Source organism: Falco peregrinus, chromosome 9, assembly GCF_023634155.1.
Source record: "Falco peregrinus isolate bFalPer1 chromosome 9, bFalPer1.pri, whole genome shotgun sequence".
Taxonomy (NCBI): domain Eukaryota; kingdom Metazoa; phylum Chordata; class Aves; order Falconiformes; family Falconidae; genus Falco; species Falco peregrinus.
The window spans coordinates 6344875-6369308 of record NC_073729.1 but is presented as its reverse complement, the minus strand read 5'-3'; the positions used below and the strand labels follow the sequence as shown (position 1 = coordinate 6369308).

Sequence of the window (24434 nt, the reverse complement as noted above, 5' to 3'; positions counted from 1 at the left end):
ATTATTGCTTTTCTTTTTAAAAACCTTCATTTAGAGAAAACACTTTTTTGATTATCAAGGTAATCTAAATTAATATTCCTTGGCTAGTGTTCCTAAAGTACAGGTAAAATCCTTCAAATATTACACCTGAGTGAAATTTGTAAAAGGTTTTTACTTATTCATTTTCACATTTAGTGTTGAATCTGAGCAGTCTAAGGACCCAAAACATAACCCTGTGGCCATAAGTATACAACCACTGCAATAACAAGTTAAGGCGAGTATTGGGCAACATCATATACTGAGCATAGTAACAGATAAATTGGTTCTAATTTTGCATGTGTGGATAAGATAACTGCTGAATTGGTCAGCTTTAAAAGGCAGTGTTCCAGTAGACAAGCATTGATAGGATCATTCAAATACATGCAGAAACCTATTCCTTTCACTATCCAGTGTTGTAAACACAGTATACCCTATATAGCTATGTTACTCTGCTAAGTTTCCTTGGGCACTCTCAGTAGGGCATGGTACACTATTTTAATAGCTTCACAAGAGCTAAGATATGAAAATATACCACATCTGCATGATCCTGAAACAAGCTTGTTTCTTGATGGTCCCCACCTGTTTTCTCCTTTTACCATTGTTGAATGTTGCAAGCTGGCACTAAGCAGCATTATTTGTCTTACTAGAGCCTCAGAAAAATCAGCTGTACTGTCAAGCATCAAGATACTCCAGCTTCTCAGCAGAGCAGTCCTTCCTTTTGTCACCTCTTTTAGCTTACCAGGAACATTTAACTGGTGTCACCTGGTAAACTACTGCTCCTGGCCTGCACAGCTCAGTATAGCCTAGTATGGTGAAGGCATGTCCAGTCACCACTAATCAGTGCCTTGTCTGGATGTCGTTGCCCCCTCCAGCCTTGTGCTGACTGCCTACCTCTGCCTCTCGTCAGGTCCTCAATATCTGCTCTAGAAGATATTTGTAGCCCTTTGGTCGACTGGTGAAGGGACTTACAAGCCATCTCCACTGGGCAGGCAGGTAAAGCGACCCGGGTTGTTCAGCCCTTTATTTCCAAAGTCCTCTCCAATTGGACCTGGTGTGGGATTGCTTGCATCAGAAAGGACTATTATATCCCATTTAATACGTATGAGACTTCACCAAAGGCAGCAGCAGTGCAGGCAGAAAGACACTGGATATTTAGCCTTCACTCTTGTTTTTTCTGAGGCCAGGACCATTAATTCATGTACAAATCCTTAAGGTTGTGATGGCTTTTCTAGTCTTCCATATCCAGAAGCAAAGACAGGCAAAGTGGTAATGGCTTTTTGGTGATCAGTTGTCCACTGACAAATGGGAAGTCTGCAACAAGCTGTGCAGACTCAGCACAGGCAAAGCATGAGAGTACTCCTGTGCAAAAAAAACCACTTAAGCATTCATAGCAGTTATAATTACTTTAGTGTTATTTAGCGCACAGAAATAGTGTGTGTTGATACTATCATCTTATTCATAGCTGTTGTTGTGTCAGCAACAAAAATATTAATGTGATTTGTCTGTTGAACAGTAAAATGGTAAATAAAATAACTTTTTAAATTGGCAAAACTGCCAGTGGAATGCCATGAACTTTCAACCCAAGCTCTCGGGTCTGGCTGAACTGCAGTTCTAGGTTTCCCAAGTTTGGTTTTCAGTGCAACTGTCTGAAATTGTTAGCATGTGCTGGCAAGGTTAAACACAAGAGGTTATTACACTAACGGAAAGTATGAGAGCAGCATTTTGATGCTCTGCTGTGGAAGGTAAGATGGGTGGTGCAGTTAACTATGCTGGTTTGCTGTCATATATTGACACCATTGAGTAAATGCTGGTTAGTCTCTGTGGGCTCCTAAACTGGAACTTCTGTGTTCTTAAATAAATACTTCTTGGAAATACATTTTTTAAGAAGCTGGTCAAAGTTTGGAAGATGCTAGCAGCTTTGCTTTTTCGACTAGGCCTCCCTAGATTCTGTATTAGTTTACTTAGTATGAAACAAGACTGGTGCAGAGGACTTTGAAGGCATTGCATACCTCTTAAACCCTTCTTTCTGACTGTAAATGTGTTAATATTTAAGAAAGTGTGCAAAGGAGCTCCCTACTCCTTACATGTTAAGAAACATTTCTGCATGAGCCCTTAACAGAGCAGCATGTGGAGGAGGATTTGAATAGGCCAAGAGTAAAAATAAAACCTAATGTTTCACAGAGTGCATGAAAAGCAGCACTTGGTCTTTCAATCCAGATAGATTTTTTTCTATTTGCCTCTCTCCATCAACTTGATTAGGTTCCTGCCTTAGCTACTGCTTTGAGGTGCCTAGAATTGCCTGGGTGAGTCCTACTGCTATCTACTTGTGCTTTGGTACAGCAAACACTTTTTATGCCATACTTTTAACTTATTTTAGCCCTATGCTTAGTGTATTTATATATGTAGCTATACAAAACACAAGCAGTGGGCCAAATCAGTGATGGGATAAGCAGAATCTTGGAAAATATGGAAAATGATACCAGGTTGGTGCAAGTTAAATGGTGAGAAAACAGAAGGAAACATGATGCTAGTAGTAGCTGAAGCAGTCTAAATTTTCTAGGTAGTTACTGCTCTTTTGAAAACAGTGGTGTTCTTGACACCATGATAGCAGTATGAACAGAAAAGGAAAAGTTACACTGGCAAAAACTTCATACTGCTTGGTGCTTCAGTATATGAGATGCCAAACATTAGTGATTTATCCAATATTTCCATAAGTCATATTAGTACTTTAGTTGTAAAATGTGAAGCATTCATTTCATCAGAAAATTCAAAATTCAGTTTTTTAAAATAAACTTAGATATGTGCTGAAATTATATCATTTGCTGTATTTAGTTTAACCTATATTTATAAATATACCTGTGGTAAAGACATGCCAGAGCACCAGCTCTGCTGTCTTTATCAAGGGAAGTTTTTTAAGTGTCCAGGTGATTTAGAAACATGAAAAATAACATTTTAAATATGACTTCTGGGTACAGAAAATGAAAATCTGTCCATTGAAAATGTTACTTAGATTGCAAGAGAGTGATGTGGAAAGAGACATAGTATTCAGTACTGCAAAGCCTCCCTGTTACGCAGTTAGAAAGCGAAGGTAATTCAGAAAGGTCTGAACAGTTGCTTTGTGTATGTGTGATGAAAGAATCTGATGCTTAAGATGGTTGTAGACAGAACTTGAACTATTCTGGAAGACCCTAAACTGTTAGGCTATGGTTTGGGAATGAGAATACCTAGGCATCTGAAAAGCCCAACACACACTCTTTTAAGGGATCTAAGCACCAAAAGGGTGCTACTGAAATTTTTCCTTTATACTTCTATGAAATTCTCATTCAAGCAGAGCGTGCATAAAGACTGTAATAATAGGACACATTGCTTGTTGATTCCAAGATTCAGCTCATATAGAAACAAATGTTCTGTGAGAAGCTGAAAAAGAAAGCTTTATCCTTGTGGCATATTATTGATGTGAGTTAAATGATGTTGGTTTTTTTGTTTCAACAAAGGAAATGCCCTTTCAGTGTTGATATTTTCCAGAATCTATACATTCTAACAGGAAGAAACACAGACTGTATGAGTTCAATATGTGCTGCTTTTTTTTTTTCTCTCCAGAGAATCAATTTATATATGCTACTTCTAGTTAACATTTCAAAATGCTTCTGTCCACAGTCACCATACTTGCATGGATTTTGGGGTTGTTTTTGCTTGTCAGTGCAACAGCTGTAATCATTTGTCTGTGACAGTTGATATTACCATTACTGGTCATACTTTTTCAGCATTTGCCAGCACGGATCATTTCAATGCACCTTCCATCCTTGCCCATCAATGTGTACTGCATATGGGGATCGGCACTACAGAACATTTGATGGATTAACTTTTGACTTTGTTGGAACTTGTAAGGTTTACCTGGTTAAGGTAAGACTTTTTTTGTAAAGCCTCTCTAAAAGTGGATTTTAAAATTACCTGTTAAAAACTACCCTTCTACTTATTTCATATCTGTACATTTTACTGAGTCTTACATATTGTTTTTTAAGCTTTGCTGTTGCTTAAGACTTAAAATCTTATGTAAGAATTATACAATGAGGTTTCTGCTAATCAAACTGTGTAACGATGCATATTTATATTAGTGTATTTAAAAGTGGCCATTCCTTTTTTTTGTTCTTGTTCTTCAGGGTACTTCTTCAACCAGTCTTTCTGTTGTTATAGAGAATATTAACTGCTTTAATACTGGAATAATTTGCAGAAAAAACATTTTCATTAATGTTGGAAAATCTTTTTTAATATTTGATGATGAAACTGGAAACCCAGTAAGTTTCAGTCTTTAACACTGATCAAATGGTAGCATATGTTCTTCTCTGGATGTTTTTTCCTGTTGTTAGCAAAAATTTACTGTACCGCTTAAGTAGCAGAAGCATAAATATCTTTACCCTGAATGCTGATCACATCTAGATTGTTCAATGGAAACCTTAAACAACATCTTATCTGTATTTAACAAGAATGTTTGATGAAATGGTTGTAGCTCTTTTGTTTAGACTTCATTCCTGTTTAGTGTCGTAGGAAAAATCCAGGTGGTTTTAAGTCAGTGAAAGTTTTGCTATTAATTCCATTAGAACCAAGAGTTTAGTCTGGCCTGGAACGTATAGGAGGAATATTCCTATACAATTACAATAAATAAATTGCAGTCCCTGGTAACGGCAAACTCCATTGCTATAAATATTTAGTATTTTCAGTAATTTTAGTATAAATAGTACTATCTATAGTTTATAGACTGGCCATACAAAGGAAGTTGTGTCTCTTTGTATGAGGCATTGTATAGTTAGACACTAGACATCTTAGTCCATGCTACAAAAAATTTGGAATCTGATTGTTATTGGATGGAGAGAATAATGCCTTACATAAATAAAATTGCAATCTCTAGACATATTTCAACAATTCCTTATCTCAAGAAGTTGCTCCATGTGTCTTTATACCTATCCATACTCAAAAAAAAGCACGTGCTTAAGACCTTCTAAGTGCAACCATGTATAACTAAGGGAAAATCATAACCAGGAACCTTAAGACTAATTTTTTTGCTTCCCAAATGAGACATAAACATTTTAATATTTGCTGCAGTTGCCATTACTCCTCCTGTAAATTTGATATAAAATCAAGTTTTAAAATAGGAAAATCATAAAAATATAACACAGTTGGCAATCAACATCCAGACTACTTTTGTTTAAGCATTTAGCCTGCTGTGGCCTTCTGTCAGTTTTTGGACTTCTGTCTGAGAACAGTGTTACTCATTTTATTTAGGTGTTTCGTTTCCTGTCAAGTGAACATTTTGTGAAGACATTACTTCCATTATAAGCTGCCTTGTTTTGTTTTGAACAGAGCTTATCCAGTTATATAGACAAACTACAAAAAATGCAGTTATGGAAAGCTGGGTTTTTCACTGTTGTTCATTTTCCTGATGAAGACATCACCATTCTTTGGGATCAGAGAACAACAGTTCATGTCCAGATGGGTCATCAGTGGCAGGTAAATGCAAGTCAACACTCTTACTGCCATTTCTTTGAGATGTTTATGTAAGTCTTGTTAAGCAAGACATATTGTCATTATTCAGAGAATAGACAATGTGTCAGAAATCATGGAAGAACTCAGTGGCAAAGTCAAGGAGAGGAGCATTCAACTACCTTGTCAATTAAAATATTCATTCTCATTTACCTTTTTTAGTTACTGTTTCCTGTCTAATTTCTGTAACAACAGAAACAAATATCTTTGGGGCAACATTGTCCTTCAGCACTCATTCCTTATACAAGTGGAGCAGGTGTTATTTTGCTGCAGCGTAAAAAAGCAAGTAGCTCGCAAACAGGTCACTTCTCTGAACAAAAGATCAGCTCCTTTCTCAAAGGCTTGGAGATGCTTAATTGAAAGGAAATAATATTGATATTGTCAAAATAAAATATTTTCTATAGCTGCAGTATCACAAAGAGCTGAACAGTTTTGGCTGAAGTTTAGCTGAAAAGGATCAAATCCTGACAAATTCATAGTTATGAAACTAAAGACAGGTACTTAAGAAGCAAATTTTGAAAATGGTCATGGGCTGGTAGTGTTTTGTGTCATGTGGAAATATGTTTCTATATATCTATATCTTTTTTTCCCAGAGTAAATTGACTGGATTATGTGGAAATTTTGATTTGAAGACAGTAAATGAATTGAGGACTCCAGATAATTTTGAATTAACAAACTCACAAGAGTTTGGAAACAGCTGGACAGCTGTAGAGGTACATAGTAAAAGAATGTGTTTGCTAGTAGATTTTTTTGCTGTTACATCATACCATGTATCTAGAATGAAATCAGAAATTTGTTCCTGGAAGTGTCAGGCAGGCAGCAATGCAAATGACAATATCAATGGTTCTCACAGATCCATTAAGGAGAAGAAAGTAATCGTCTTTTTTTCTACACAGCACTATAGTGTAGAGAAAAATGCTGTACAATATTCTGAATGTACAAGTGGTTTTGAAGACATTTGAACAGTAAAGTAGTCATTTTTTACATAATGGCAGAATTGTGGGATCATTTTAGACTGTGTTGTCAGTTTAGGTGATCTTTAATAGCTGGAAAATATTTAACTGTGAAACCATAGCAATGGAAAGGAAAAATATTCTTTCCATATGCTGAAAAGTTAAAAATGGAATTTTTTTAATGTTATGTGTCTGGTGGTATTCACAGAAATGTTCCTTCCTAGTAGAGTAAAAAGATCTGATTTCTGGCACTTCTAATGCATGTTGTCTGAGTATTGTTTGTCATTTATGTAAGCTAGACTGTTCAGGTGTAAGAAGCTGCGTGGCAGCTCTGTTTAGACCTGTATATACATATGTGTTTTTCTGCTGCCCTCAGACAAATGAAACATTTCTTCAGATTGGTTACTTATCCTTTTCTGCAGATTAGCATCCCCTTTTAATTCTGTATCTTAGTCTGGCTTTAGTTTCATAAATGATGCATTTGTTTTGTGTTTTACATATCTCTCTCTCTCTCTTTTTCTTTCTTTTAAAAAACCTCAACACCAAAACTTCGCTTTGCAAGTTCAAAAACAAAGTGATTATGAAACAAGTTTCTCATCTTGTTTTTGCTTTCTGGTTAAGTGTGTTGACAGCTCTGACATTCGAAATCCATGCAGTTTGAACCCCCTTAGAGAGCCATTTGCGAAGAAGGAATGTGGAATACTTTTAAGTGAAGCATTTGAAGCTTGCCATTCAGTGGTGAGTTGTGGTCATGTATAGAAAGATGTGAAAATTAACATACCACTAGAGAGAAACTTTACTCTTCAACTTTCATCACTTTAGATCTTCATCTTGTCTTCTATAACATGATAATTTTGGCTACTGCAGCAAAAGAGAACACAAAAATGTCTAACCCATACCTATTCTGGTTCTAAAATGTGAATGTTTGACTGGACTACCTGCATAGTAAGACGCTTTGGCATCAGTTCCAGACCTAGGTCTTATATGGAAAATGACATATCTCAGGATGTTCAGGTATTAAGACTGTGTTTATGGCTTGAAGAATGTAAGTGTCAGAATAATTCCTAGGGAGGAAGGAGATTTCATATGAAAGACAACGAGGAATCTTGCAGGGTTGCTTTGTATATTATTTTGGAAGAAAGTGGAAGCTGATGTTAAAATTGTATGGTTTAGTCCACTGTATAAGGTAGGTAGCAAACAACTAAGTTCCTCATAAGTGTGTATTACTCAACTGTAAGTCTGTGTATCTGTATAACAGTTCAATAAGCAAATTAGCATTGACAGTTTTCTTCAAAATTGTCACTTAAGACAAGACTTCAAAATAATCTAAGGGAAAAATCATAGATTTGCTGTGAAATTTCTAATAATACGAAGAGAATGAACCACTTTCATGTGAAAAGTAGTTTTCCATCTGCTTTATTATTTCTTGCATGTTATGTATATCTAACTTTCTTAACATTTCTGAGATCTATTGATTTGTGCTCAGTTTAGAGGGAGTTTCTCTTGTTTCGTAAACTTCATTGTAGTTTATTATGTTTTAAGTATTACAAGACCATACAAAACACAAACTTACACTGACATCTTAGTGGGCATGTTCTTAACTGGTCATTGATTTAATTGTGTTACTAAGTACTGTACAAGATTTTCTAACATTCTAATATTGGAATATTTTCTAACAAACTGCTTTTCTTGTGTTTCAGGAAACATCTAATTTAAAATCTTTAATAATTTGAAGTCTTCTATATTAAATTTTGAAAAAGTCATAGCTTTGTATGGAAGTGATTGTTGCCAGTGTCTGTATGAATTTTTTTGATGAGTGATATTTATATTTCCAGATTGACGTCACCTGGTTTTACTCAAACTGCTTGACAGATACATGTGGTTGTAACCAAGGAGGTGACTGTGAGTGTTTCTGTACAAGTGTGTCAGCATACGCCCATCAGTGCTGCCAGCATGGAGTTGCTGTAGACTGGAGGTCCCCGAGAGTGTGTCGTAAGTTTGCTTTGACTAGCATTGCCACTCTGCATTTGTGAGACAAGGACCTGAAAAATCAGTCACATTAAGTTGCCTGGGGCCATGAATTAAATCACTAAGCCACACTGGCAAGAAGATGAGTGGGTGCCTCTCACTGCCCTCCCTCCATGTTCATTTTGGTCTAGCTGGATTACATGCTTCTTTCTATATTTGTGGGTGGTACTCTTCTATATTTAATTCTTTGTCCTATGATGTGAAAGGAAAAGTCATGGGAAGTCTATATCATGATATGACATGCATCCCTCAAACCGAAGTGACAGTTAACAGTTCAAGTAATTTCTGTCTTCAGCAGGACTTCACTTCTTAATGGGGTCTAGGAAACATAGCTGCCTTACTACTGCCCCTAGAGCAAGCATGAAATATAAAGGTCTTCTGAAGAAAAACAATTAGGTTTGTAAGCAGGACTTAGTCATCACCTTAGTATCCCTATTCAACAATGCTTAGAAGCTGTAAAAAAATCTGAGGCCTTTCTCTGTGGCACTCAGTGCAGATGCCTAACAGGAGATGGTCATTTCCCCAGAGACGTGACTAAAAAGGGCAAGATAGAAAGAATGGAAAAAAACAAAACATTTTTTTAATTTTGCAGTTGTACAGAGAGAGAGTATGCAGCTTGCTCAAAATCACACAGCAAATTTGCCATGGAGCAAGAGGGTTACTCTTAATTTTTGATGGAAATTGTATGTGTGTTTTAATGAGAGTATGGAAAGACAGCAAAGCTTAGTCTTAACCACTAGAGGTCAGAATAAGACAGCTGTAGGTATGTAAGCTTAGTATTTCCTGCTAGAAAATAGTATTTTTATTTAAATCAATGTGGCTTTAATAAGTATTTTATTTAAAGCAGTAAATATTTGGCAATATTTTTTTAATAAATGTTTGTGTATAATATATCTTGGCCAAGCATTTGGCTTACCCCTTAATTGTAAAGAGTAATAGAAAACCTGTTTATCTGCAGAATACCTGCAACTGCATTTCTTTTCTTTTTATTTTTTAGCTTATGATTGTGAATATTTCAACAAAGGTAAGTCCTAAAGGAGCTGATAAAATAACAATAGAATTTTTAGAGTTTTTATGTAAGTCTTAGTATTTTGTATAAAAATGTTATAAAAAATGTATAAAAAGTGTTAATGAAAGTGGTTCTTAATGATATATTATTTAAATAGCCAAGATTTTTATTTTGCTTTTTGAAATGCTTTTAATTTCAGTCTTTTTTATACCTGGGCCTTAACCAAGAATACATGTTTAACTCACTTTCTTTGCATTTATGGATAATGATTAAACTATTAAATCTTTAAGTAATTAATAGACCATTCAACTCAATAGTACTAATGTCACTAATTGCTTAAGGCATACTGCAGTTCAAAGCTGATAACCAGTGGGTCTGTTAAACCAGCCGTGATCTCCTGTGCAGCCTCCAGATGGAGCTAACGATTAAGAATACTACAATTTGAGTGCGGAAAAGGGGAATAACTCACCGTTTAGGTGTCTGACCTAGCTTTAAGTCCCTGAGCAACAAGCCTTGCTGCTGCATGAGAATGGCTCTGAGAAGTGTGAAACTTGTACAAGGTGCTAGAGTAAACCTTGAATCCGCAGTGGTGCTGTACTGCTGTGTTAAGACTGGAATCCGTATTCAGACTATTTTAAAGTGTCATTATGAGTGTCTGCATAGTTAGACGTGGCATACATACAAGCACTGCAAGCCAGATCGATGTGGGGAATGTTCAGGACTCCGGCTATTTATTCTATAACTCCTTTTGTCAAGCTCGTGTAGAGGCCCATCTGTCCACATGGTTTGTGATATTTTGGTCTTCTGTTAGACTCCCCGTGCAGCAGCTCACCCCCAGAAAGATCTTGGACAGAGGCTGAGTTTAAATTAGAACAGGCTCTGAATTTTCTGTATACAGACTGCTAAAAAGATTTTGTGTATTTCAGCCTTTAAATTAATTTAAATAAAGGCCAGTAGAATAAAAGGGCTGATTGAAGGTTTACATTCACTTTCTGGTTTGGTTTGTTTTGTAAACAAAATATGGTCTGATACTAGGTAATCTTACTGCAGTTGCAACAGATTGAAAGTGCAGTGCCTCTAACTTCTGTGGTAGTAGTGAAGTTAGATAACATCGTACACTTTTAAAGTGTGTTACTAGTTTTACCTGTTACTGAATTCCCAGTAAGAAATTAGTTGAAATAGTGGAGAATTGTGCATGTAATATACATGGTTGTTGTATACTTCTCACTAAGTATCTTGCTTCTGCTTGCTAATCTAGCTTATCAGTATTCAACTTCAGGTGTTTCAGAGCTGCCAAAGGGGAAAAAAAATTATCTCTATGCTGAAAATTTTCTCCTCTACCTCAAATATAGTAGCATTCCCAAGAATTACTTCATTTTGGAGACAGGAAGGTTAAGAAACTGTCTTAGACCAGAGAGAGGTTTTCTCTGTGTAACTCTATGTTTTAATACAGAATGAAATAGTTCCAGTCCTACTAGAAGCAGGAGCAGAAGCCTTTTGTCTTTGGTAAGGGAAAGTTCTCAGCTGGTAGCTGTGGTTTCTCAAGTTTTGGATGGGCCTAAGATACAAGATTATACACCTTGCAACATTTCCAGAACACTGGATATTTTAAGTAATTTATGAAATGTTTTTAACTCCCTGCACTGAAGGTAACCAGAATCACTGTACGTGGCATGGGCTTGTGTCTTAACTGACCCCCTGTTTATGCCATTAGAATCTAAAACTCTGGTTGTAGCGCAGCCTCCTTAGGACTTCAGAACTCTTAATGAATTTTAAGATTAGAGGGAACCAGAGTATGAGGGCAGGCTGCAAACTTGTTGGAACAGATTTTAAGGTTCAATGGTATTAGTTGCAACTATGAGCTGAGAAATTCTGGAACACTTCTACCTTAGATGTATGCTTGCTGTGTCTTGGCTTGTGAGAAGAATGGTAGTGAGGTGAATTGCTCAGGTGTGGTCTAAAATGCCTGGTTTTGTCAGAGAAGGTTACAAAAGTAATTTCAAATAACATTTAAAACAAACTTTAAAACACTTTTCTGCAATGAAATTGGAACTAAGTGAGCAGGTGCGACATTGTAAGATTTGTGCAATGATAACTTTACATGCTTTTGGCTTTTTTTTGCTTACAGGTAAAATATGACCTTTCCTGTGGTTATGATGCTGATTTCTTCTTTTCACTTTCCAGTGGTTATGTTTGTTTCTAAAATGTTCAAGGAGTTCTTTCATACTTGATGACAACAAACTTTTATTCCCTGAAAAAATGCCTCACACTTTGGACACTAATAAAATAGGTTTTAAAGAATAGTAAGAAGTGTATAATCAGTTAACCATACAAATAAACAATTTAGATTCCAGGATTCCAGGGTGGTCTTGTAGAACACTTTTTACTTCTAAATCAAATAACCAAGGGGTCAGCTAACTTTAATAAACTATGAAACTGAAGCAGATGAGAGGGAGGAAAAGAAAAAGCTAATAATGAATCTTGAAAATTGGAACTAATTATTTTTGACAGTTCTCAGAACAGGTATTTTCTAAAACAGTTTGGCTTTGTTTTGGTTGTCATACTTCAGTGCGTGGCACCTAGAGCTATTTTCAGAGTAGAGTGATGTTTTTCACTATGTGCTGTGTCACAATATTTAGAGCTCAAGCATTTGTGACACTTGTCTTGAAAAATAATTCTGATTTTTTTTCTCAACAGCTCTGGGAAAGGGCCCATACAAACTGGTCAGCTATTTGGATGGAAAGTTTGTAATGGCAGTGAAACTGGTCGATGGTGGTGTTTTCCCAGTGAGAGAAGATGATATTGTTCCTGGACACGCAGTGAGCTTTATGCTGACATCAGGACTTTATAAGCCCAAAGCACATGGTAAAGTCACTGTAACCTAGAGGCTTAAATAAGGCAGAGCAAATTTTGCCCTTGAATACAAGCCTACATTTAAGAATAGACCTTGGTCAAAAGATCTTTTCTTTGTCTGTCAGCTGTACACTGTAATGTTGTCTGCCAAAATTTTCATTTTGTAGTTGAAAAGCCACAGCTTCCTTTCCTCCACCCGCCCCATTCTTCAGTAGCACCAAACTGGTGTTGTAGCCCAGTGCTCCAGATAAGCGTTTTTCCCCTCACCCTGCCTCTGATGGAACTGGGGCATGCAAAAGTATGGAAGAGATATGATACAAGAAAAATACTCTCAAATTCACTCGCTTTGCCACCAGCACTCATCTGCCCACTTGTACAGAGATGCCTAATGGTACTAACCTGAGCTGTGTAACGGTTTATACTGCAAATTTGTCTCCCTCAGGTTGTGACTTAAGTTTCTACTGAAGGAATGTGTTGCTTATTTAGTAGGTGAAAGAAGCCTTGCACACCTTCAAACAGGTGGAGAAAGCTTACAATAATATATTCAGCACTTTATGACATTGATTAAATGCTGGAACTGTGTGCATACAAAACTTCAATCCCCACAGAGCACTTAAGTCTCAATACAAAAGGTGGTTGTCTTTGTGTAGTCAAAGAAGGGATATGGGTCAGTTGAAAAAATTACAAGCATTTGTTTAGTAATACTGCTGTCTGTAGAACTGACACAGGAACTCATATCACAGAAGATCCAGGGCCAGATTTCTTTTATTAGTTGTATTTTTGAGACACTTGTACATTATGTTCAATTTAGGTTCGGAAAAGGAAGGTCAGTCCTACTATTCTATTCACTTATGAAAACCTCTTGCTCAGCATTTAACCACCTGGCAACTAGAATTTGTGCCTTATAGTCCCATTTGAGTGAATGGCATTTCATCATTTGGCCATGGAAGAGTTTGTACAATCAATACAATGTTTTTCATATCCATGTCTTCATTTAGATCAAATTCTTGGTTCTTTGGTACCTCAGAAAAATGGATGTGTTTTGTCAGTTTCAGACAAATTGTAGGCAATGGAGATTTTGGGGCATTGATGCACTGATTGGCTGTATGGCAAGTATTATAAATCACACTGTCTGTTCTTACTTATTGAACAGCTGCTTGCTACAGATGATTCATAAAAAGATATTCACAAGTGCCACTATGTTTTTCAGATTAATTGAACTTTTTATGCTTAGAAACCAAGTTGGTCTTCCAGAAGTGTTATACCAGAGTGAGATAGTATATCTGTTTAATCAAGATACCTATGCATTTTTTTTTTCAAGAAATGCTACCCAAGCCTAAAGGGTTAGTTGATTTTACAGTAGTTTAATGGCTGTTTTCAAGAGAATAGCAGAGTTTACAGCAAAATAGAATGAAGTAATTCTGTGAGCAACAGATGCCTGTAACAGGCTCAAGATCTGCCACTCTGCAATTGGTTGTACAGAGGCTTGCTTGAAAATCAGCAGTACTGTTTTCAGGGTAAGGTATCACATGGCTACATTTGCCAGAAAACAGGCTTTGCTCCTAACAGGTGAAGAGCTGGAGAGCTGACTGCTTAGAAAGCTGAATGCAAAATACATTTTTGTAATTTATTTTTAATGAAAGGCTGAGCTCTTAAGATATAAAATCCTGATGGCAAATGTTACTTGTAAAGCTAATTAGATGAAGTTTTAAAAATTTATTAATAAATGGCTTAGTGAAGGCTGTATTCCTTTATCCTGGTGTGTGCAAATGTGTTTATCAGCTTGTATTCTTGCTGAAATCTGTAGGGTATTTAGAAAACTAAATATCCATCAGAATCTAGCACTCTGAAATCTCTATATAGTATACTTTCTTAAAAGTTTCAGGCTGTTTTCACTGATAATGCCAAAGTTACCTTTCATTGTTTGTGCTACTTATATCAGTAGTAGAATATGAGAATGAGTTTAGTTTATTATGCATATATCATCAAGTAAATGAGTTCTGTGTGGGATTTTTTTTCAGATTCCAACTTGATTTCATTTGAAACAGCTGAGAGACCGAACTATTTTCTTCAGTTAGTCTCCAATAATACCCTTGCTCTTTCTAAATGGAAAAAAAGCGAAGAGTTTCACAACAGATCTACATTTGTCATTCACAAGAATACATGGCTTTCAGGATACAGTTCCTTTGAGTCATTTGCAAAACGAGGATACTTCATCCACATTTCAGCCTCTTCAGTTGACCTTTTGAAGTACCATCATTCAGAGGAGTTCAGACTGTCAACCCTTTTTAAACTTGTAGGTAGGTAGTTAAAGTTGTATTTTATGAGCAGGAGCTTGCTCCCTGTGAAACATACAGGCTAAATGATATTGATATTTTCAGAGATGATGAGATTGTTTACTTCTCCCCTACATCACTGGGATCTGTGGGTCTTCTGTGACATGCAGTCTCAAAATCTTCTTCCCTGAGCTTTGTGTTAAGGATGAGATTCTGTTTTCTTGTCAAAAGCCATTAAATAGCCTAATACACAACTTTGCTATATTTGCAAACAGATCTTAGAAATACATAGCTTAGTGTATAGTTACTGGGCAATACTTGCTTTGTAGGTGGCAAGAAAATTCTAAAGCAGTAGAAAATTCATGCTGATAAATAATGGATTCACAAAGAACTGAATGTATCTCTAAAACTTAAGGTCTGTGGGTGATGTTTTCTCCTCTTTTCCCTCTGACAGCTGCCAAGAGAGTTTCATGTACAGTGCATTCTCAATGCAGGCTTTGTGGCTTCCTCAGAGGTCATGCCATCCAGTGCTAAGGACATTCCCTGTAGATTACACCTCTTCTTCTTGTTTCTTCATGTTTCCCCTGAAAGGCACCCCGACCTTCATCCACGTATCCACTCGCAGAGGCTCTGCCTTTTGGGATGTTAGCCTCTTGTGTTTCAGGCACCATCTAAATGGAGATACATGCCTCTTGTTGGGGATCTAGATGTCCATTTCTCTAATGTTTCTTGGACAGCTACAGCTCCTGAGTACACAATGTAGACTGCAGTGGGAGTGTTTCTACCTACTTGAGACGTTCCCATTCCTGTAATAGCAGTCCCATGCCAGTGAGGGATAAGGATCAGAAATGCAGGAGATATTCTTAGGACCCTTTGTAGGAGCTGGATACAGAAGTTTCTTCTACAAGAACTGACTACAAACCCCCACAAATTAAAAAATAACTAATTAATCAAGCTCCCTCTTTTAGATTATTAAGGAAAAGAAATAATAACTGCTTTCACATATTCTTATACATTTGGGAACTATGTGTTGAAATGAAGATGGCCTTACAAGTCAAGTACATGATGCAAGAAGTCATATTGACTATAAAATAAAGCAAAGCAGATTATTCATTAAACTACCATTTGCTTTAGCATCTGCTTGTCTTGATACATCAGATACATCAAATGCATTTGTATGACTTTATTTATGAACTTCAGCAACAGCTACTACTTGCTGCAACCACTGGCCTTTGTGTGGTATATAAAATTCCAAAATCACTACAAGTGTTTGTGTTCTAAAGCTTTTTATTGTGCTGTAGTTTTAAATGCATTTTTAATTTGTGTATTTGGGTAGCAGAAGTATTTTAACAGGTATTCCTGGCAATACCATTTTTTAAAATCAGTTCCTCATTTTCTGAAACTGAAGTTTGTTCTAAAAGCAAAGAAAGAAAATGAAATATTATAACATGAAGCACGGCCTGACCATGTTTTAGAGTGACCATGTTGAACCTCAGCACAGACAAATCTGAAGTAGACAGTGACTTCTATGACAGAAGAGGCCAACTGTATGCCTCATGGAGCTTCTTGTTATCAAAACATTGAATTAAAGTGTTAATGGTGGCATTGTGAATCTGCCCATGTTTTGCGGTGCATTATGCTGACAGCCTAATGCAGCTGTTGACTGGCACACTCCAACTTCAGAAAAAATGACAGATTTTGTCATTGCCAAATGCCTGTTGCCTCTTGACAAATGCTTGTAATCACAGAGCTGTTGAGGTTTTTGAACAGCAGAATTATAGAGCTAATGCTATTACCAGGATGTTCATACAGCATTTCAAGCAAGGAACTTTTTCTGGACATAACAAAAATATCTCCTTAGTCTTTTATCTTTGAGGGAGGAATGAAGAAGGTTAAAACATGTTCCAATTCTCAGTGGTCATCCATTAACACAGAGTAGTATGTCTTTTCAAGTGTGAAGTCTTTACCCTCCAGTCATTATACCAAAAAATCCTATCTATGCCAATGGAAAACTAAAACAATTTACCTCAGCAAGTGGGATCAGATCAAATGATCAAGAGGCATTTCATTAATCACCACATCCGAGGGCTTGGGTTTCAGATTTTATAAGCAGAGAAACATAGGACTCGAATCTTTCTCCAGCACACTTTCACAAGGGCCAGCCTGCTGATGTAGGGTAATTACATGGTCTAAAAATACAGCAGCATTTGTTTAAGTTAATGGAAAAGTTACACCAGCTCCAGAGTGCACAGGCAAAAGCGTATTGAATTTCTTGCTGACTATTGTAAATGCTTTGCATATTAGATCAGAAACTCTCGAACCGGGAACAGCTATTCCTGCGGAATCAGAGGATAAATATCAGGAGCAGAATAATAGGCCCAGTAAATCCCCTTGGCCAGAAAGTTCCTCATGAGACTTCTTCATGCTCTCTGACGCACATTCAAAAGGAAGAATTTTAAATGATCTGATCACCACAGCAATAGATACACGTCTGTTTAGAGTCAGCTGACGAGTCACTTTTTCCAGTTTCATCGCAATAAATATTGTCACACTGAAATACTTTGACTATAAATTGCACAGATATGATAGGCTAACACTGCAGAGTATTTTCCATGAGAAGTCACTTCAGTTTTAAATTGGGTTATTTTCATGCTACTTAGATTTGTCTGCTGTCCTGTTCCTGCCAATGTTCGAGAGTTTGAATTAATAACTGAATTTGAATATTCAGATTATACTCACTCAGAAGAAAATACATTTTGTATTCTGTGCAGGAAGTTTTACCAGCAGTGGATTGGTATGCATTCAGTCAAAAGAAAGAATGTGCTTAGATGGACAAGAACAGAGGTGTCATGTAAGAGTGATCAGTTCACATTTGACAATGTTGGGAAATTAATGGATGTAGGGAATTTATGTGTTTTTTATGGATATACCTGCAAGTTTCTTACCCTTTTTTAAAATAACATGCTCAAGCTAGTTACCTTTTACCTTTCACAGAATTATTATAATATGCTTTACCCTTTTAAGATCACTGTGAGTTAGTTTATATATATTATAAAAATGTAACTCGCCCTATATAAATTCTGCAGCAAAGTTCTTAATAATGTTAGTTATACGCTTTAATAGCTAACTTGCGGTAAATACAAGGCCTGTCTCGGAACTGTCAGCTAAAATTAAAATCTCAAGATGCACTAAGTGTATGCACACTGCACAGAGGTATTTATCAATGTTTGATACAGAGGATTTTTGGTTCCTTTTAATGTTTGTATCATAATTAACTGAAACACATTCAAAAACATAGTATGAAACTGAAAATGAAGTTAATTTTAAATAAAAGCATCTTGAACCTTTAGTCAGATTTATACATGATCTTGTTGACTGTTTTAGCTTCAACTTACTCTTATCCATTTCCATCAGCAGAATTAATTTTCTGTAATGTCCTGTTTTACTCATAATGAGTTGCTCTCAAGTTTAATTTGAGCTTACGTGCTTTGCCAGTCCAATAGACTGTGACATGGGACCTGGGACTGGATAATGCTGAACAACTGCTGTTGTACCTGCAAATCCTGGGTATGTCACTGAACACATCTGCTTGGTAACTCTTGGAATCAGGCTGAGGTTACTGTAGAATTATAATGTCTCTCCTATTTATACCACAAACATTTGATCTCCCATTTTTGATGGAATTAATAGGAGGAGATTAAATAGTTGCGTTAACAAGATTATATTCCTCCAACATGGTAATAGTAAACTAAGACAGAAGTATTTAAGAGGTAGATAATAATACTTTGTTTTCAGTGATGTTTTGGCTAGGCACAAAGTTCAATTTTTCTAGTGATATTTGTTTACATTTCTCATTGCAGAAATTTAGAAGTCATGGGCAGAGTTACTAGTTTGTGTGTGTTAAGTGGGTAGATAGGATTTCATGTTTCTAAACTTGTAACTGAGGAGATAGGCAATCTACGTTACTAAGCAGAGTTTTGCTGCTGTTATATATAGACCTAATTCTAAAGCAAACTTTTTTCCTACTAGATTTTTTGAAATCTTTGGGAAAAGTTGCAAACAGAAAAAAGTGTCAGGTGAGAATGAAAATCCAAATACTTAATTTTTTTTGTTATTTTAAAAACCATTCTTTTCATTAGCTTTTATTAACATCAGAACATTTCAGATTTTAGTGTTGGTTTTTTTAAGTAAATGTCCATTTTTTGAGCATAGAATGAAATTATTCATAATATGCAGATTCTTACAATAGCAGATTTTGTCCCTATGAGGTAAAGGTCAGCATACAAAAAAAAAAAAAAAAAGGCAGGATGGACTTGTGAACAGCAGGAATTGTCAACACACATAAAAGTGGCTGAGTTACTAAGAAAGGTTGTTCTGACTCAACAGAATGCCACGATCTGTAAGTGATAAAAAAATTAAAATTGTTCATTAAATGGTAGGAACTGTTCTTATTATGACAGGTTTTTTTTTTTCTGAAAGCCATGAGAATGAGAATCCTAAGTTAAAGGGAAGAAAATGCTTCTCTGATGTCCAAGCAAGCGAGAAATCAATGAAGCTGGGGAATATCTTTTATTATATTGTCTTTGGTAACATGTATACCTGCGTTCATACAAAGGCTTTCTGCAGTACTGTAGCATGTTGGTATGCTCAGATCTTGTTAGGTAAAAGAACTGGGGACTAAGTTGGCATGTCAACTGGAGCGACTGTCACCCAGGGCATAAATTACCATTTTGTAAAGGATTTGCTGTGTCACTGAACCAAAGACAAATGCCGATAGACTTCACCAGTAGACACATGGTTATTTTCAAATGCCATGACAAATCCTTTTGAGGAACACATGCCTCATATAAGAAGCTTGACTCATTGTCTGTAAACTGTGTATCATTCTTTTGTTGTGAGTGAACTCTACTGTTGCACAGAGTACAGTAAGCTCATATTACTGGTTGTTGGAGGGGGAATTTAGGTATTAAAAAAATGGGAAGCATGTGGTGGATATGACTGGTTAGCATCCTGGCTAGCACAAAGCATTCGTGCCATGACACTGGTGAAATCCAGAGTTTCTGAGCTGTGGTAGTTTCTGTCAAGGGAACAGGAGTGTTGTAGTAACAATAAAGCTGAGGTTGGTCTGGCATGGAAGTGAATGTCTAGAATTAAAACACGGTGAAAGGACTAATTCCCTCAGTTTAGGGAAAGGAAGGCTTGAATGGCTTTAAAGCGCATTGTAACTGCTTTTCCTTATACCCTAATAATTGTGGGTGTTGGGGTCGTAGTTAATATGCAGATGTACTAAAAAGAGGCAAAATATTCTATTATTTTAGCTAGGTATACAGATACTTTATTGTTCTCTTGGCTTAGTTTTGAATTCATGTTACTTCAGAACCAAACTCTGTGCCTGTTTCTCCTCCCCTTCATTTTCTGTCTAATCTCTATTTACTCTAAGCTTTTTAAGCAGGAACTGCATCTTTCTGTGTTAGGTTTTTTGGTTGGGTTTGGGGTTTTTTGGGGTTTGTTTTGTTTTGTTGTTCTGTTTTGTTTTGTTTTGTTTTTAATAGTGGCTTGGTCCTTGGGCTGCTTAGGCATTCCAGAAGTGATGTTGCCAATAGTGAAAACTTTAAATATGATGAATGACTGAACTGACATTCTGCTGGAAAGGCATTTCCCCATAATTCATAATATAGCACAGATTTCACTATATCCGATGGGTTTACTGAGACATATTGAAAACTTTTGATATATTGGAAACCAATTATGCATATATTCAACCCTTGTTGTTGTATTTTGGTCGGTTCTTTTATGTAATTTACACACTAAAATAACTAATACAGCTGGCCCAGCACACTCCATTCCCTAAAATCCCTTGACTAGAAAATTAAATGTCCGCTGGTTCTACAGCTCTTCTTTGAAAACAATTTTATGACCAGGTTCATGAATTCGCCTGTTGTCCATACTTCTTTCTGCAAAAGTAGAGATGAAATTTGCAGACAAGCATGACTTCGTTCTTGACTGAAAGCTGAGCTTATGAACCACTCAGCAAATGCTATGCCTTTATGTAGAAATTTGCCTTGTTTCCTACTAAGGCATGCAATACCAGCAAAATCTGTGAACTTTATCTGTGGGAAAAATTGAGGAAAACGTGGCAATCATTTCATCAAAGTCTACGTTTATTCGACGAATGGGAGATGGTATGTTAACCCCAGTGTTTGGAAGTGTTAATTCATGATCACTGTTCTGCTAAATTGAAAACCTGTCATTCTTCATTAGGTTACAGAATGCCTTATGCAAAGCTTGTACCTTTATTGTGTTTGAAACTTCTGTGATGAATGGTGAGGTTTGTGGCAAGAGTTAAAAGTTATGGATCTGTCTCCATACTTAATCTAGGGTAATCTGATGAATGAGATTTCCTAGATTCCACTTGGATATACTGTTATTGCTGGTTATTACAACTGCTGGTGACTGCCTGTGCCAACAGGTCTCTGATATGTTCTGTCCTTCTGTCATAAATCTTCTTTTGTCTTTAAAATGTTATGACTCTTGACCCGTCAGCGCATACAAAACCTTATACATCAGTCAGCAAAATGTATGGAAATAAGGCCCTTCCTCCATTAGATTTAAGCAACTTAAGTTGGTTTCACTAGAAGGGGTCACGGAAGAATTCAGTGACATGTACTTAGCTTTTTTGTATGGGAATGTAGCTTTATAAATGCATTTGTTACTGTCATAAGAATCATGTTTTCAAAATCATTGACAAGTTACTTCCTTGGATAATGATGTGTAAAAAGGGTAACACTAGATGGCAACATACACACTCTTTTTCTGAGTTTGATTTATTCCTTTGACTTAAGAGAATTATTTGTATTTAAGAAAACATTAGATGTTAATAATGGCAGAGGGATAATTACCTGTAAGTGCAGATGTCCCTAAATTGCAGGAAGAAGAATTTCTTAAAATCTTCACATAAAAATTGTCTCCAAGAAGATTTAAAAGAGCTGCTCTCTGTGTCTCAGCCAAAGACCAGCAAAACTTAAAAGCAAAAAGAATCCAAAAGACAAAACAATGGAAACTTTTACTAAGTAGTAAGCATTTTCTTCCTGATCATTAATGTAAACATTGTTTAAGAGCAGCTATTCTTTGCAGGCTCTGAACAGCATAGCTCTAAGATCAGGTTCACCAGTTTAGAGGGGACCCAACATGTCGTGATGGTGGTCTTCTGAGGCATAAAAATGGAAGGGAAGTGTCACTGTCCTGCCCTGCTATGGGAAGGAGCTGGGCTGGGCTGTCATAGTTCAGGTACTAAAATCCAGATATATTGCATAAGTCACGCAGGTGTTGGAAGAACCACTGGGCTAAACTAGCGTTGTTCAGGAAGCTGTTTTGTGTGCAGATGGGGCAGGGTTGTAGTGAAAAAGAAAGGGTGATACTGCATTTAAACATGCAAGTATATATCACCCATGTGATGACTGCCACCAACTTGTTTCTCTCGGATTTTATGCTCAGTCTATTTCTTCTTTACATTAAGTTTGTAAATTTCCTGCATAGTTTAATAAGCACTCAAAGTATAGTGGATCCTTATTTCTATTTAATCTCACTTTGGAGTTTAACTCTTCCTCTACAGAAATTGTACTTTGGGTTTCAATTATGTGAAGTTGAAGTCTTTCAGTAAACACTGAGTAGATACTCTAAAGGCAGTTTGAGAGGATGGGGGGTGTTGTTTGCTGCTTTTGTGGGGGTTTGGAGGTTTTGTGTTTTCCTTAAAAGTTGCCATAGTGTTTCATTATTGGTACTATTTTGTCTGGTGAAGTGTAAGTTCTGAGTTCAATTTTGCAAGACTACATGTCTCATCTGAGTTGCTTTGTTCGTTATAGGAGCAGTTGGAATTAAAGATTCAGAATGTTTTGACGTTTTAATGCATTTCTGTTGGAGTGGCTATCTTATATATATATATATATCTTAATCAACTGTTAAGACATTGCTTTAAAGAGCCTGAATTGACATAATTTCTGATTACTGTATTTGGAATGGTGTTTATTTTGGCTTTTACAATTCAATTGTCTCATGCAAGTAATGTACACCTTTATGCTATAACAGGAAATTTTACACACAAAAGAAACAACCGGTATGATAGATTGTGTTATAAAGAGTATCAGAGTATTGGACTAGTGCTTTTAATTTTTATTATAATAACAATAATTTTACTGATCAACATAATCTTAATTTTGCATTTTGTTTGAATAACCAAAGATATAGTTTCATTGTTGATATATTTTTTTAAAACTTAAAACCAACAGATCTAACTTATCTGGCTTTATTTTCAAGTGATTGTAATATACAGTAAATGTGGCTAATTCAATGTCATGTTTTATACTACAAAGAGTAATACAAGCTGCAGAGCAAGCACACTTTAATATACACTGCATAAACTTAAACTGGTTTTCTATGTTTAAAAGACCACAGCAGTTCAAATAATATTACTGATTTTTTTTTTTTTGTTGAGGATACAGGTAGAAACAGAGATTTAAAGCTGCAGTGAACTTCAAGCATTGCCTCTTAGTAATACGTTTCTGTGTGTGTTTCTAGAAGTACATGAGAATAACAGATCTTTATTGTTTTTCAGATGTCAAATTTGAATTTCGATCCCATTCGGCATGTGAATGGCATTATGATGCCTGTACAAGCCCTTGTTTCAAGACATGCAGGGACCCTTTGGGAAAAAACTGTCAGTCAGTACCAAAGTAAGTATCTGTAGTTTTATGGAAAAGTATGTAATTTGGGTAATATACTTACACAGCACAATTAAGAATGTGAGTGACCAGATGCAGGCTCAGTACAGCAGAACTGTATTCTTGTATAAGGAGGTAAGCAAAGGAGAAAAGAAATGAAATAAAACCTGCTATGGCAGCTACATGAAGGTGACATTTCAGTTGCTGGGTGAGTATTGTCAGGTTCTGGAATGACTAGTATATTTGTAACTTCCAAGCTGGGGGGTGGGGGCATTAGAGAATACTAATATAGAGAGGTGATTGTAACTTTGTTTCAAATAGTTGTGCCCCTGCTTTTTCATTATGGCATTGCAACAGCCATATTTGTCCTTGTCTTTTCCTCCCAATAGATATTTGTGCTAAGTCTGGTAAAACTGGCCTTTGGATTTTGTTTTGTAAAAATGTTTGGTATTTCTTAAGCGATAGCATTCACTATTGAACCTGCGACCATTCAATTCAGAGGCTGAGTATTGCAGAGTTAATCCTTTAGCTTAGATCTGAGTGAGAATGGAAGCCATGGCAATGACATTTTGAAGGAATACACTGAAGTGATAAGATTTAGATAGAACAAGACTGTCTACTTAAAAATACTTTATAAATACTGGTTTTCTAAAATTAAATGCTCAATCCAGAATATACTGTTCAACTGGTTAATACTAATTATTTTCTCTTTAGAGTGGAAGGATGCATCCCTGTCTGTCCTCTGAATATGTTGCTGGATGAAATCACTCAAAGATGCGTGTATTTTGAAGACTGTATGTTTGAAAAATTATATATGTTATATATGATACTTAGCTTATTAATTCCTTAGGTCTTTAGTCAAACTTTCAAATATCGGGGCTTAAAGTTGTATAACTATGATCTTAGTTATATGAATCTTGAGATCATTATACATTTTATTAAAAATAATTTCACTCCAAAAATCTGACACAAATTTTCAACTAAGATAGATGTCGTTCTTCATAAAGCATTTCAGTAACATTAGATGTGGAGCAAATCAATT

General features: G+C 36.1%; 1 protein-coding gene across 1 annotated transcript in view; it reads left to right on the top strand.

Moving 5' to 3' along the window:
- The window catches only part of OTOG (otogelin), a 104376-nt gene that overhangs the window by 46551 nt on the left and 33391 nt on the right, over positions 1-24434 (top strand). The window contains exons 25-35 of the mRNA XM_055814722.1: positions 3783-3921; positions 4179-4313; positions 5377-5523; positions 6150-6269; positions 7131-7247; positions 8345-8501; positions 9535-9561; positions 12244-12411; positions 14421-14699; positions 23287-23404; positions 24107-24186. Of these exons, the coding sequence (XP_055670697.1) occupies positions 3783-3921; positions 4179-4313; positions 5377-5523; positions 6150-6269; positions 7131-7247; positions 8345-8501; positions 9535-9561; positions 12244-12411; positions 14421-14699; positions 23287-23404; positions 24107-24186 (1487 nt within the window). The remainder of the gene's footprint in view (positions 1-3782; positions 3922-4178; positions 4314-5376; positions 5524-6149; positions 6270-7130; positions 7248-8344; positions 8502-9534; positions 9562-12243; positions 12412-14420; positions 14700-23286; positions 23405-24106; positions 24187-24434) is intronic.